The 15266-nt window shown below is 37.6% G+C and overlaps 1 protein-coding gene across 2 annotated transcripts in view; it reads left to right on the plus strand.

The window, feature by feature from the left end:
• The window catches only part of GYS2 (glycogen synthase 2), a 49555-nt gene that overhangs the window by 19701 nt on the left and 14588 nt on the right, over window positions 1-15266 (plus strand). For both annotated transcript variants that reach the window (XM_040488701.1, XM_040488700.1), the window contains exons 5-11: window positions 973-1117; window positions 4559-4676; window positions 5088-5208; window positions 8170-8276; window positions 9160-9219; window positions 10154-10232; window positions 11097-11210. In XM_040488701.1, coding sequence (XP_040344635.1) covers window positions 973-1117; window positions 4559-4676; window positions 5088-5208; window positions 8170-8276; window positions 9160-9219; window positions 10154-10232; window positions 11097-11210 — 744 coding nt within the window. The remainder of the gene's footprint in view (window positions 1-972; window positions 1118-4558; window positions 4677-5087; window positions 5209-8169; window positions 8277-9159; window positions 9220-10153; window positions 10233-11096; window positions 11211-15266) is intronic.

A 15266-nucleotide genomic window follows, 5' to 3' on the forward strand; every position in this document is an offset into this window, starting at 1 on the left:
AATGTTTATTTATTTATATTTTGAAAGAGGGCGGTGGGAGGGGCAGAGAGAGAGGGACAGAAAGAATTCCAAGCAGGCTCTGTGCTGTCTGTACAGAGCCTGATGCAGGGTTTCATCTCAGGAACCGTGAGATCAAGACCTGAGCTGAAATCAAGAGTCAGGCGCTTAACCAACTAAGCCACCCAGGTGCCCCTGAACAGTACTTTTTAAAGCATGAGTGGCTGGGGGTGCCTGGGTGGCTAAGTGGGCTAAGCCTCGGACTTTGGCTCAGGTTATGATCTTGCTGTCCATGGGTTTGAGCCCCACGTCAGCTCTGTGCTGACAGCTCAGAGCCTGGAGCCTACTTGGGATTCAGTCTCTCCCTCTCTCTCTCTGCCCCTCTCTCGCTCATGCTCTGTCTCTCAAAAATAAACGCTAAAAATTTTTTTAATAAAATAAATAAATAAATAAAGCATGAGTGGGTATACATTTTAGTAATAGGTTTAATAAAAAGTTACTACTTTTTTCTGGTCATAAAATTTTACACAGTCTTGAAGAAAAACAGTATGAATATATGTGATTTTGTTTTCCTTGTGTAAATGGATCGTACAGCTGATCCTTGAACAATACAGGTCTGAACTGCACAGGTTCACTCATGCACAGATTTTTCCAATAAGTACAGTACTATAAATGTATTTTCTCTTCCTTATGATATTCTTAACAGCATTTTCTTTTCTCTAGCTTATTATATTGTAAAAATACAGTATGTAACACATATACAAATATGTGTTAATCAACTGTTTTTGTCATTGGTAAGGCTTCTGGTCAACAGTAGTCTACTAGTAGTTAAGTATGGGGGGAGTCAAAAGTTAATTGCAGATTTCTGACTACACAGGGGGTCAATGCCACTAACCTCCATGCTTTTCAAGCGTCAGTAGTATGAGAAAATGTGTTTGTGTTTTTGCTTTTTCCTTCTTTTTTTCTTTTAAACAGTTTGACATAGACAAAGAGGCTGGGGAAAGGCAGATTTACCACCGGTATTGCATGGAGCGAGCCTCTGTCCATTGTGCTCATGTGTTCACCACAGTATCTGAAATAACAGCAATAGAGGCAGAACATATGCTGAAGAGAAAGCCTGGTAATTATTATCTCTGAGTTTGTCAAAAATCTTTCAGTCCTAAATGACATTGAAGTATAAAAATTTTGTTTAAAACAAAGAAAAATCCATAAAATAATAGAGGAAAAATTGGATTCACTATTACCACCCAGATCTTTACACATATTTTAATTCTCAATTTCAGTAGCTTTGTAATAAAATGAACACTAAGCTATATCTACAACATAGTAGTGTTCGATCTGTGCTTGTTGAATGAATGAGCTATGCTTGAAATAGGCCTATGTCCTAGGGTTGTCACAGTTACTTGGTGGGTGTAAGCAAGTTAACTTTTTTATTTTAAGGAAATAAAAGTTCAGAAAATATCAGAAATTTGTGTGAGATTACGTCAGTCCTACATCTTATGACATTGCCCCATCAGTCCTGTTTAGTAGAAACATACTGTTTTACTTCTCCCAAGACCTTGAAAGCTTTTCTGGGAACTATCTCCAGATCCATCCAGAGGTTGCAATGCCAAGAGGCATGTTCATAAAACATAACTCTAGGTGCTTGGGTGGCTCAGTAGGTTAAGTGTCCAACTATTGCTTTTGACTTAGGTCATGATCTCATGGTTGTGAGATCAAGCCCCTCTCTGAGCTGACAGTTTGGAGCTTGCTTGGGAGTCTCTCTCTCCCTCTCTCTCTCTATCCCTCCCCTGGTTGTGCTCTCTCTCCCTCTTTCTCAAAATAAATAAATAAACTTTAAAAAAATTTGACTGTATCACCTGGCCACAGCAGATTGGTCCAGAGGTAGATACCCACCATAAACCAGGCCAATCAGAATACTCCCACAGGAGGGAGTCTAAACAGGTGAGTCTGTATGAATGCACTCTTGTATAACAGAAATGTCAGCTTTGAGGGGCATCTGGGGGCTCAGTTGGTTGAGCGCCCAACTCTTGATTTTGGCTCAGGTCATGATCTCACAGTTGGTGAGATGGAGACCCACTGTCAGCACAGAGCCTGCTTGGGATTCACTCTCTCCCTCTTTCTCTGCCCCTCCCCCACTCCATCTCTCTGCCTCAAAATAAAATAAATAAACATTAAAAAAAAAAAAAGAAATGTCAGCTTTGAAGCTGTTGGCAGTGCCCATTTTTCTTCTATGTTGTATGGGATGCAAAGAAGACTAACCTACAGTGGAGTACAATGAAAAGCAGAAACAGACTCTAGATTCTCCACAGTGATTTAAACTAATGGTTTAAACCAATTCCTGAAGCCCAGAGAAACCCTTGCCATGAGACACTAGCATCCTGTGAATAAATTCCTCATTATTATAGATAAACCAGGGTTAGGACCTATTCACACAGTGTTAGCACTGGGTCTGTTACTTGCGACCAAACAGTCCTAATTAATATATCCTCTTTCTTTAATCCCTGTGATCTTGTCTCTGGTTGTTTTTCTTCCAAATATAGGTTGTTGAATGTCTAGAGGAAGTATTTCAAGGTGCCAGATAATTTAAAAAAAAAAAAGAATCCAAGAAATTTGAATCATGGCAGAATAAAGAGCCTATTCCTCTTTTGTCTTTCCAAGTATTCTCCAGCATTCAGTTGGATTATCACTGTCATGTCCCTTACAGAAACGTACTCCATCACCATGCTATTTCTTTCTTGCATATTTCCGGTTTCTTGCATACAGTATCTTTTTCTGAGCTTACAAAAATACTTGTGGGTTTTTTTTTCCTGTTTTAAAATAAAACTTTCTCTTAAAGCTACTATCCTATCTGCACAATCTCATCCTTATATAGCTTTGTTTGTGAAACAATGAAAAAAAAATTCCAGAGGAAATAAAGTCATAATAAGGAGATATTCACATACATTTTGGGCTTCTATATCTTTTTGGACAATACAGCTGACCACCACAGTAGATAAAGGCATAGATCTCAGAGCCAGGCTGCCTTGTTTTTAAATCCTACCTCTTTTACTTTGTAGTTACTTGGCCAAATAATGTAACCTCTCAACAGGCCAGTTTCTTCATCTGTAAAATGGGGATAGCAAAATAACTTATACTTCTTGTGGCTTGACAAAAATTAAATTAATATTTATCAAATATACTAGAGTCTAGCACAAGGTAAGCACTACATAATGTTATGGAAAGATAAATACATTATAAGGGAGGATTGTCTACTATCCAGATCACACTATACATTTCATCTAGGAATTATTCAGGAGGGCTTTTACTAAAAACTTTGGCAACCTAAAATCCACTCTGCTGTGGGGAGGTATGCAAAGGAGTATAGCATTTGCCCAATTACTTAGTAAAAACTCATAAGAACCATGAGTTGTTTATATGAGAAATGACCAAGAAGCCTGAGTTGATTTTGTGGAACCATTTCAAAAGGGAGTTTGTTGGGGCCCCTGGGTGGCTCGGTGGGTTAAGCATCTGACTTCGGCTCAGGTCACGATCTTGCGGTTCCAGCGGTTTGAGCCCTGCATCAGACTCTGTGCTGACAGGTCAGAGCCTGGAGCCTGCTTCAGATTCTGTGTTTCCCTCTCTCTCTCTGCTCTGCCCCCACTCACACTTTTTGTCTCTCTCTCTTTCTCTCTCTCAAAAATAAACAAACATTAAAAAAAAACTTAAGGTAGTTTGTTAACTGTAAAATATCCTTCAAAAATAATGGCGTATTTATAATTTTAACTCAAATCTCAAACCTAGCAAAAATCTCCAATGCCATATGTTAAATTTTTTTGACATAGCTTTTTTTTTTATCTCATTTGTTTTTACTGCTACTAAATGCAACAACCCATGTATTCAAGTCAGTAGGTAGCTCTAATTTTTTACTCTGAGTAGTCTCTATCTTTCTTGTCACAGACTAGTATTCTGGAAAACAAAAATGTCTTCCTGCTTGAGTAAAATCTTCTGGGAATTAGAAATAAAGGCTTGCCTTTCCAGTTTTCCAAGTGGAGAGAACATTTCCCACATAGTCGGTCAAAATAAGTTGCTAAGAGGTAGTTCAGTGTACAAAATGATTAAGACACAACACGTGGAGGCATAATGCATGGATTCTACTCCTACTGACACTTGTGTTCTCAGACAGGTTCCTTAACAACTCTGTGCCTCTGTTTCTGTCTCTGAAAATGCAGATAAGAACACCTACTCCATTGGTTTTTGCAAGGATTAAATGAATTACATTTTAAAGTGTTTAGAATAGTGCCTGGTGTATAGTAAGCAATCAATAAAGGAAAATTATACTAATCATTATTGGTGCTTTTAATTAGATGTTTCATTGTACTAGTTAATATTATTTTGGTCACACACTCCTGATTTCCTATGTCAACAATTTATTGTGAAGTGTTACGAATTTTTAGTTCTATGCTAGAAACTAGAAATGTTAATAGACATCTAATTTTATATATTTAAGCACACTATTTTTCTACAATGGTACCCCTCCCAAGAGAAGATATTTATGGTGATCTTATGTTTGCTTTTCCAGATGTAGTTACTCCAAATGGCTTGAGTGTTAAGAAATTTTCAGCAGTACATGAGTTTCAAAATCTACATGCCACGTACAAGGCCAGGATCCAAGATTTTGTTCGAGGTCATTTCTATGGGTATGCTTTTCTTTATTTAAAAAAAAAAAAAAGCACGGGGGCACCTGGGTGGCTCAGTCAGTTGGGTGTCTGACTTCGGCTCAGGTCATGGATGGATTCGAGCCCTGTGTCAGGCTCTGTGCTGACAGTATGGAGCCTGGAGCCTGCTTCAGATTCTTGTTTCACTATCTCTCTCTCTCTGCCCCTCCCCACTCACCCTCTGTCTCTCTCTCAAAAATAAATGAACATTTAAAAATTTTTTTAAAAAATAGCACATGTTTTAGGGACCTATGACATAGAGAAAACAAGATTGTTACAGTAAATGTTTACCTTTCTCAGTCCCATTAAATTTTAACAGAATTCATTTGTACATTTTGTTGCCGTTGTCTTATTTTATTTGAAACTGTTTTGTTTTGTTTTGTTTTGTTTTAGTCATCTGGACTTTGACCTTGAAAAGACTTTGTTCCTTTTCATTGCTGGGAGATACGAGTTTTCAAACAAAGGAGCTGACATCTTCCTAGAAGCCTTATCCAGGTTAAATTTCCTGCTGAGGGTAAGAACACCCTAGGTGGTACACCACGTACTACTTTTATAACAGGACTTCCTTCTGTGAGAAGTAAAGAACTTTCTGGTTTCTTAGGATGGTTTCAAGAGAATACATGATTTTGATTACTTAAAATGACAACCTTATTCTAAAAATGACTCTGGTCTTTCAATTTGCTTATTGGGATTGCTACATTGTTCACTTGTATATTTACCTGATCAGATATTTTTTAAAGAGAGCCACAAGCTTATGGTGTTATGTTTTAAGATGACATTGTAACATTCCTTCTCCTGTCCCAAGAGTTAATCGATTGAAAGATAAATGTGAGGAAATCAAGCAAACGCAGAACAAAATTTGCAATTTTTAAAACCAAAAAAGTCTTTAATGGAAGATGTGGCTTGGTATATGACACCAATAGGCTTCCTAATATTGAACTTGCTATTAGAACTCATTATCTCATCCGATTGCCATCTTCCCCCAACCTAAGAAGGCCTTCAGAGGAACATGTACCATGCACAGCTGGCAACCAAGCCTTTGCTCTCTGTACAACTGGGCAGACACACACAAATGCTTTTCCTCTCCCTACTCATCTGCCATGCCTCCCCCTGAGATTAAGAGTCTTGAATTGTGAAACTAGGAGATGTCCCACTACAGGGACACATGAAGGAGGGGGAAGGAGCCTCCCACTTCAATGTGGAATCTTTTTTTTTTTTTTTTTTTTTTTTTTTTGCTCAGGAAGGTGAGACTTGATATAGGTTCCCAGTTAATCCAGCAATAAAACTTGTGCCAGTAGAAGCAGCTATACAAAATGGTATCATGTAAAAGCTAGTGATGAAAGTTACTGGCTTATATTCTAATTCTATCATGTAGAAATATAGAATAAATAAGAGTACGCTATAGGTGATGGGTGTAGAATTTCAATCTTACTGAGATACCAAGACAATCTAAATTTTACTGAGCTCTGAACCACTGTCCAGTTAATTTTTTTTCTTGCACATAGATTTGTTTTTGCCTTAGAGCAGATATTGTACTAAGTATCCTAAAAGATTTCCTGATACCACATTAATAAGGAAGTAATACAATAATAAAGACCAGATGGATTTTTCTAGAATAGGCTGGAATAATCTTATTCCATAATATTCCTAGTATGTATCTATTCAACAAGCTTTATAAATGGAGTCAAGGCTATATCAAACATATATCATGTTTAGGGACATTATTAATCAATTTATCTATACATTTAACAGTCACTTTAAATATATATATATACACACACATATATATGTGTGTATAATAAATATATATATATATTTAATAATTTATTGTCAGGTTAGCTAACATACAGTGTATACATTGTAGTCTTGGTTTCAGGAATAGATTCCCATGATTCATCACTTACATACAACACCCACTGCTCATCCCAACAAGGGCCCTTCTCAATACCTATCATCTGTTTTCCCTGGCCCCCCCCCAATCCCCCCCCCCCATCAACCCTCAGTTTATTGTCTGTATTTAAGAGTCTCTTATGGTTTGCCTCCCTCTCTGTTTGTAACTTATTTTTCCTTCCCTTCCCCTATGGTCTTCTGTTAAGTTTCTCAAATTCCACATATGACTAAAACATATGATATCCATCTTTTTCTGACTGACTTATTTCACTTAGCATAATACTCTCCAATTCCATCAGCATTGTTGCAAATGGCAAGATTTCATTCCTTTTCACTGCTGAGTAGTATTCCATTGTGTGTGTGTGTGTGTGTGTGTGTGTGTGTGTGTGTGTATACATATATATATATATATATATGCCACATCTTCCTTATACATTCATCAGTTGATGAATTTGGGCTCTTTCCATTATTTGGCTATTGATAGCACTGCTATAAACATTGGGGTACATGTACCCCTACAAATCAGCACTCCTGTATCCTTTTGATAAATTCCTAGAAGTGCTATTGCTGTGTCGTAGGGTAATTCTATTTTTAATTTTTTGAGGAAACTCCACACTATTTTCCAGAGTGGCTGCATAAATGTGTGTGTGTGTGTGTGTGTGTGTGTGTGTGTGTGTGTGTTTAATGTTTATTTATTTATTTTGAGAGAGAGAAAGAGAGAGTGCAAGCAGGGGAGGGGCAGAGAGAGGGAATCCCAAGCAGGCTCTGCACTGTCAATGTAGAGCCCAATGCGGGGCTTGAAGTCATGAACTCCAAGATCATGACCCCAGCCAAAATCAAGAGTGGGACACTTAACCGACTAGGCCCCCAGGTGCTCCTAATAGTCACTTTATTTTTAAGTGTGAAGAAAAAGCCAATTGCTATTTTAGACATCAAAGATAATTATAATACTTGGAGAAATTGAAAGATAGCATTCTTTCAGATAGTACATTTATTCTTCTCTAATACAGTGGCTATTCCTGGAGTGAGTTTCCTATTCTATGACTTCTGTAGATTTTTTTTTTAATGTTTATTTATTTTTGAGAGAGAGACAGACAGAGCACAAGCTGGAGAGGGGTAGAGAAAGATGGAGACACAGAATCACAGAATTCGAAACAGGCTCCAGGCTCTGAGCTGTCAGCACAGAGCCTGGTGCAGGGCACAAGCATGAGATCATGACCTGAGCTGAAGTCGGACGCTTAACCAACTGAGCCACCCAGGTGCCCCTCCTATGACTTTTTTTAACCCCAGAAAAGCACTGTAATTATCAATAGCAGTTGCTCTATATTTTAGCTGGTTAATGAAAATATTTTATGTGTGAATATTCAAATTGTTAGTAAATCCTGACTGAAAGCCCAAATAAAATAATATTTCGGAGTCAGCTTCAGGAAAGTGGGTATAATTTCTCTGTCAATCATAAATAAGTATTCCTTTTATCTAAAGATAATGTAAAATACTATTTTTTTTTTTAAGTTTAAGGTCCATCTGTTGATGTTTTCTTTTATCTGTGGTAGTTGACTGGTTCTGTTTCCTAATCCCTCATTAGATGCATAAAAGTGACGTCACAGTGGTGGTGTTTTTCATTATGCCTGCCAAGACAAACAATTTCAATGTGGAAACCCTGAAAGGCCAGGCAGTGCGGAAACAACTATGGTAATCTCATGTCCTATAAATGTTCTCAAGCAGTAAGTGTAGAGATTTTTTTTAACATGCATAATTTCTGATATATCTTTTTGGACTGTTGTGTTTTTTTTTCCCCCTTAATATTATTATAGCACAAATGCTACTCACTTCTCATTAGGCTATTATGTCAGATTATGGAATGCCTATTGGACTATGTTACTGTAAAAGCTTTGGAATGAACCACTGTGGAAGGATAAAACCTCTGTAGAAATCTTTACTATTTTTTTAGACTTTTTTTTTTAACATTTATTTATTTTTGAGACACAGACAGAAACAGAGCATGAGCAAAAGAGGGGCAGACAGAGAGGGAGACACAGAATCCGAAGCAGGCTCCAGGCCCTGAGCTGTCAGCACAGAGCCCAATGCAGGGCTTGAACCCATGCACTGTTATATCATGACCTGAGCTGAGGTTGGACACTCAACCGAGCCACCCAGGCGGCCCTAGAAATCTTTAAATGGGTTGAACTTAAAAAAAAAAATTCTTGTGAAAATTTAAAAATGAATGCCGAAGAGATTAGTATAATGACACCCTACATGCCCATAGCCCAGATTCAACAATTATCACAGAATTTCCCCATCTTGTTACATCTGTACTTCCAGCCACACCCCCTCCCTGCCCTCGCCTGAAGCAAAAAAATGTGAAGCTCTGTGGGCCGCTCAGTGCAGTTCTGCTGCCTCAGCTCTGGAGGTTTTAATTCAACTAGACTGGCAACCAGGAAAAACAATAGAAGAGCTTGTACCAAAGGACCTGTAATTTCAAAAAATACACTGACAAAAACATCAGCATGGCCATAGCAAAAAAAGATTACAAATTGTGACACTGTTTAAATTATAAATCTTTCAATTTATACAGGGACATTGCACATTCTGTGAAGGAAAAATTTGGAAAGAAACTCTATGATGCATTATTAAGGTAGGTGCTGGGAATCCTGACCACTTCAAACATTTTAGGGCTCCACTGTTCAAATTTAACAATTTACACTATAATGTGTTTCCTTTGTTCCAATATAAAGGAATTAGTAGACTTTGAATACGTATTATGTCATGTGAACAGGTTTTGTTTTCTCTTTCATCTGGCAAGTAGTTATAAACAAGATGTACAAATGAGAACATATTTACATAAGTAAATAGGTTCTAATTCAATGGAAGTCTCATTAAGGATTATATGTCAATGTGAAATGGAGGGACATTTCACAAGATGTTTGAGTCAAAAAATACATGGACTTTATATATTAAATACTTATATTTACTCACATATTAAAATATTTATTAACATTAAGTAATGTTAATTAATCTATATTTACTTTATGAATGATAAACATTAAATGCATAATGAAATAAATTAAATATATAAATTTATAAAATAAAATCTAAATAATCAAATCAAATTAAAATGTATTATAAAATAATAATTATATAAAATATTTGGATTTTATTATAATATGAAGAGAAAGCTGTGTTATCTTCTGATCGATGGTGGCAGGCATGAATCATTTCCTTTTACCAGTAAAAATATTAACTCATAGATGGACAGTTATGGCCACTTTGGAACATGGTACTCAAGACTAGGCTAAATATGATGAAAATGTCCTTTTCATGGTCAACATTAATGTTTAAAAATTTTCATTTTCTTTTATGCTATCAAAATTGTTCTTTTATTTTTCTTCATGCTTTAGGAATTTGTCTATAAGCTTCATCAGGAAACCATATGTTTTTATATTTATATTTATATAAAACTCTGTTTTATATTTACTTTTGAAGTGCTTGAAACAGAGTCTGACACATAGGAAACATTGAATTAGTGCCAGTTATTTTTATTTTTGTTATTAACACGGTTTTCCTCACAGAGGAGAAATTCCTGACATGAACAATATTTTGGATCGAGATGATGTAACAGTTATGAAAAGAGCCATCTTTTCAACTCAGGTAACAAGGACAAGAGTGCCCATCACTTCCCGAGATTGTTAAAATCAATTTAGATCAATATTTGAATTCATTGGAATGGGCTAGTTTGGGAAATGTTTAAGCGTAAGAGCTAGAAAAGTCATTTTTTATGCATTCACCTAAATAATAACTTTGCTTGTTTTATGGGTGCTTTTCAGGGCTCTTTTGAACATTTTCATGGAATGTATCTTGTATCCACTTAAAAAACTTGTTTGGAATGAATATATCCATTTGAAAAACTGTATATATTGCAATGACGATAAAATCATCCCTAAAATTTTCAAAAAGCAGAGCCGGGATACCGGGGAATTTTGAGTCATGATAGAGAAACAGTGACTGTTTCTCAGTTGAGTGAACTTATTGCAAAAAATGGAAGCTAGGTGTCACATCTTGTCACAGTAGTGAGGCAACTCACTAGTGAGAAACAGTGACTGTTTCTCAGTTGAGTGAACTTATTGCAAAAAATGGAAGCTAGGTGTCACATCTTGTCACAGTAGTGAGGCATCAGGAACCATCAGAGGTCAGCCCTGCTAGGAAGGATCCAGGAAAGGCATCCATCTTGAGTCAAGATTTCAGGACACCTTCATTCTAAATAAATCCTGAAAGTAGTCAAGAAGTCTAGGCCTTTCACATAGTGGCTGCAGGTGAAAAACAAAGGTATCATAATATCTGAAGGAAGTTCTTCAACCCATTATCCTCCTCTGAAACACACACAAAACTTAGTCATCATCATTACTGTCATTTCAGCAGACTGAAGGCTGATGATGTGTTGCCAATGACCTATTGTTGAAATTAGTCACACTCATTCTTTCCACAACTGACATTTTCTTTCCTCTATGACTTCAGCGACAGTCTTTGCCTCCAGTGACCACTCACAACATGATTGATGACTCCACTGATCCCATCCTCAGCACCATTAGACGGATCGGACTTTTCAACAACCGCACAGACAGAGTCAAGGTACAACTAATTGTTTACATAGGGCATTTCAAAATGACATAGAATATATTTTTGAGAGTTTATTAGAAGCCTCCCGTGTTTGTTTTGACACCTATCAGAACTATTTCAGATGATATTTCTTTAAAAAAATTTTTTTTCATTTCATTTCATTTATTTTTGAGAGAGAGAGAGCATGAGCAGGGGAGGGGCAGAGAGAGAGGGAGACAGAATCTGAAACAGGCTCCAGGCTCTGAGCTGTCAGCCCAGAGCCTGGCAAAGGGCTCGAATTAGGGAACAGGGAGACCATGACCCGAGCTGAAGCTGGATGCTTAACCAACTGAGCCACCCAGGCACCCCTCAGATAATATTTCTAAAAAAATAATTGTATTTCCTGTCTTGGGTGATTAAAATATAATGACTATTTTAGTATCATTCTTAACGTTGTACAAGACTGGCAGTAAGAATGAGGAAATTGCCTCATTTTTAATGATACAAATATAATCTAAGAATTACTTTAATTAGTGAATCTCTGAGATGAGCATGACTTTTCTTTGTTTCTTCCTGATAAAGTTCAACTTTAAAGGGATAATACGAGAAGCTTCCGGTTTCAGAGAGTGTGGCTAATGATATTTTTATAGAATTTTCTATAGACCAAGTCATTCTTTTTGACCGTTGAGTTTCTACAATGATTAAGCACAGTGTTCATTGCATGAATAAGACCTGGTTTCTGCCACTGTGGAGCTTAGTCTATAGGACGTTTACCGAGGGCCAAATATGTTCCAGGTACAGTGCTTGGTGCAGGGCACAATGGTGAACATGTAAACGATAGTTGCTGATCCCTACTCAAGCCATTCACCAGTATTCCAGATGAAGTTGTCATAAGCTTTTACCAATCTTTTCAAAGGTCTCACTTCTTCTTCTTTCTTTCACCTTATCAGGTGAACAGAGAATTCAATGAGATCTAAATTCCTTCAGTACCCCTCAAATATAAATCTTGACCTATTATTATTTCTTTTCCTTTAGGTTCTGAGGGTGTTCTGGGATCTCATTCCCCTGTTAGTCCTCCCTTATGCTCCAGGTTTACTAGCTCCTTCCCTTGCTGTCATTCCTTAAATATTCTCACATTAATAAGCAAACAAGCTTTGCCTTAACCTGGTCTCCTCTTGATGTTTTTAAATGTTTCTGTCTTTTCCACACTTCTCTGCAAAATTTCTTGGAAAAAAAAATAGTCCATTCGTATATTCATTCCTCATCTCGCATTCACTCCTTGGTACAAGCATGAGTGGGTGTGGCAGAGGGAGACAAGTTAAGGGCGCCCCACCAAGTACAGCTGAGAGATGATAAGGGCCCTTTACAAAGGCCATGCCGGAAGTGCTGGAGAGGACGGAACAATGGTGGTTGCCTACAGAAAAGATCACACTTAGTGACCCATGGTCATTGGGAAGGAAAAAGAGGGTGAAGGCAAGGATGATAGCTTCATTATTTAATCAATACTTTCTAAAATCTAAGGAAAGGCATTATCAGAAGCTTGCTTGAGGGTCAGGTCACATCATGAATTGAGTTCTGTTTTTGATAGATTGAGTCTGAGTTACATGTGAGCTATTCAAGTAGAGATGTTTCGTGTGTACTTAGAAAACAGAGTCTAGGTTTAGAAGGGAGCTGTCAGTGCAGGGGCAGTAGAGGATACCGGGGAATGCCAAACCTGCTGTGCTGGAAGACCAGCTTGAGTGAGCAGAGAAAAGTGTTGACCCAAGAAAACTTCAAGATTTAAGAGATTAGAGGAAAAGTCCGTGGAAGAAAGGAGCAAGAGTCAGAAGAGGAAAAGTATCTCAGAAATTAAGTCAGGAGGAATTTTCATGATAGTAGATAGTAACAGCTCATAGTGCAGAATTAAATGATAGAAGCTGTTTATAAAATATCCCATGCGGTGTTACCCATCCAATTTAAACACATTCTGTGCACACACACACACACACACACACACACACACTCATGCAAAATATGTGCTATAGAATTATGGGTGACTTATTTTTTCATTTGTGTTTCTACATTTCCAAAAGTTTTACCTGTAGCACACATCACATAATAGGTAGGCTACAAATTTTTCCCTGAAAATGCAGGGATGTATCTCCCAAGGGTGCACCATCCTTTACGTTTTTCAGCACGATTGGATCTGCAGAAACATACCTTACTTCAGTATCAGCACTAATTTGACCTCGTTTTCATGTAATTAGACTGGTCCTTCTCAAGTCCCCCCCCCCCCCCCACCTTAAAAAGGAAATAGTGGCAGAAGGAAAACTTATGAATTTCTTTTCAGCTTTACAGAACTTTGTATGTCACACTTATATTTAAATCTGTGGTTCTTCCCCTGAGGACTTGTTGGGTGCCTGGCACATGATATGTATAGTAAATACAGATGGCACAGGAAGCATGGAACCATGGCTGTGGTTCATGCTTCCTTTGCTCTTGGGAAGACTGAGCCTGGAAGGTCTCTTGAAATTAAGAGCTCTGAACAAAGTATGCTTTGCTGACCTGTGTTGTTGTTTTTTTAAGTATGGTAGAAGTGAAGCAATTTCTCAGGAATGGACAAGTACATATTTCTTAAGTATGTCAAATGCTTTCCTAACTCTGTGTCTTTGTTTTTGTTATTCTCTCTTTCTCAAGTGCCCTAACTTCAGCCGCTCTAACAATTCCTTTGGGATCCAACCTAGAAGTCATCTCTTCCTTTATTTGTTCTTAACATGCATTCATCTACTCCAAATAGAACAATTGCCTCCTTATGTGCATCCTCAAGATGATTTCTATCTACTGCAAATTAGGAATCATCACACTGAATTATTTGTATTTTTAAAATATTTATGTCCATTCCTCCAGTGAGACTGGGAGTTCTTTGAGGCAGCGATTATGTCTCATATGAATTTTCTCAGTTTTCATTCTCTGAGAGGCAGACACCAAGACAGGATTAGATGTGGAAACACTTGTTGATGAAAATGCCTGTGAAGGATAAAGAGGTTGAAGGCAAAGGCAGGCAGGGAGGGGTAGTCAGACAGGTGGAGAGAGCAGGGAGGAGGATGAGGAGTAAAGACCCACAGACTGCAGCCCAGTTGTAAAAATTGCTCAACCTTTTTTTTTTTTTTTTTACAGAAAGGAAAGTCAAATGTCATTAACAAAAACTAGAATTAATAAAAATTCACAAATAAATGAAAAATATGCACACATAGCAGCACTATGTAGTGACTCATGAGGGGGAAAAACAGACCATTAACATGGCTGGTCAGTTAGGGGAAGGAAACACACACGCGCGCACTCACACACACAGAGGCACATGCACTCCTGTGCCCACACACAAAAATAGTTTTCAACAGTACAATCTATAGCTAACACAGATTCAGAATTATTTTACAGTGCTTCCTTTCTTAATACAAAAGATGCCCATGTGAGGTGTGTGTGCGCACACACGTGTGTGTGATTGTGGTTTACTGTTGACTTATTTAAAATATGATAAGTGTTACTACATATGTCTTTTCCCTGTTTCTAAACCTTTCCTTTATGTTTTACCTTGACAAGTTTTGTTCACCTATCAGTTTCAGGTTGGTAGGCAGATGGGTGCCTTGCGACAATTTTAATAGGGATTCCTATTCACAGTAGGGATTTTTCCAAACAAATGTCACCCATTTAAAAAGTCATTGGTTGGGCAGAAATGAGTTGGCCCTTGTCCCCACCTCTGCCAAGTCTATAGGCTAAGAGCAACTGCTGTAGTTTCTCCACAGGGGAAGCAGTTGGGGCTGTCAATCAAGATCCCTTGTCTGGCTTTAATCTCTGCCACTTAATCAGTTTGTAAAATGACATAATGGACTTCAGTCTTCTCATCTGTGAAACGGTGGTCAAATAAACCCACACTCACAGAACTGTTGTGAGGATTAAATAAATGATGGATGTTGCCTTTAATGTAGTACCTGGTGCATAATAATGCAGTATAAATGTTAGCTTTTATCTGTACTTAGCCCTATACTAGCAAATCCTGGTACTCAATGACTCTTAGAAAAGAGGTGTAAACAGTTTGATGAGAGTAGAGAA

This window comes from Herpailurus yagouaroundi, unplaced genomic scaffold, assembly GCF_014898765.1.
Source record: "Herpailurus yagouaroundi ecotype Mexico unplaced genomic scaffold, PumYag 166, whole genome shotgun sequence".
Lineage (NCBI taxonomy): Eukaryota > Metazoa > Chordata > Mammalia > Carnivora > Felidae > Herpailurus > Herpailurus yagouaroundi.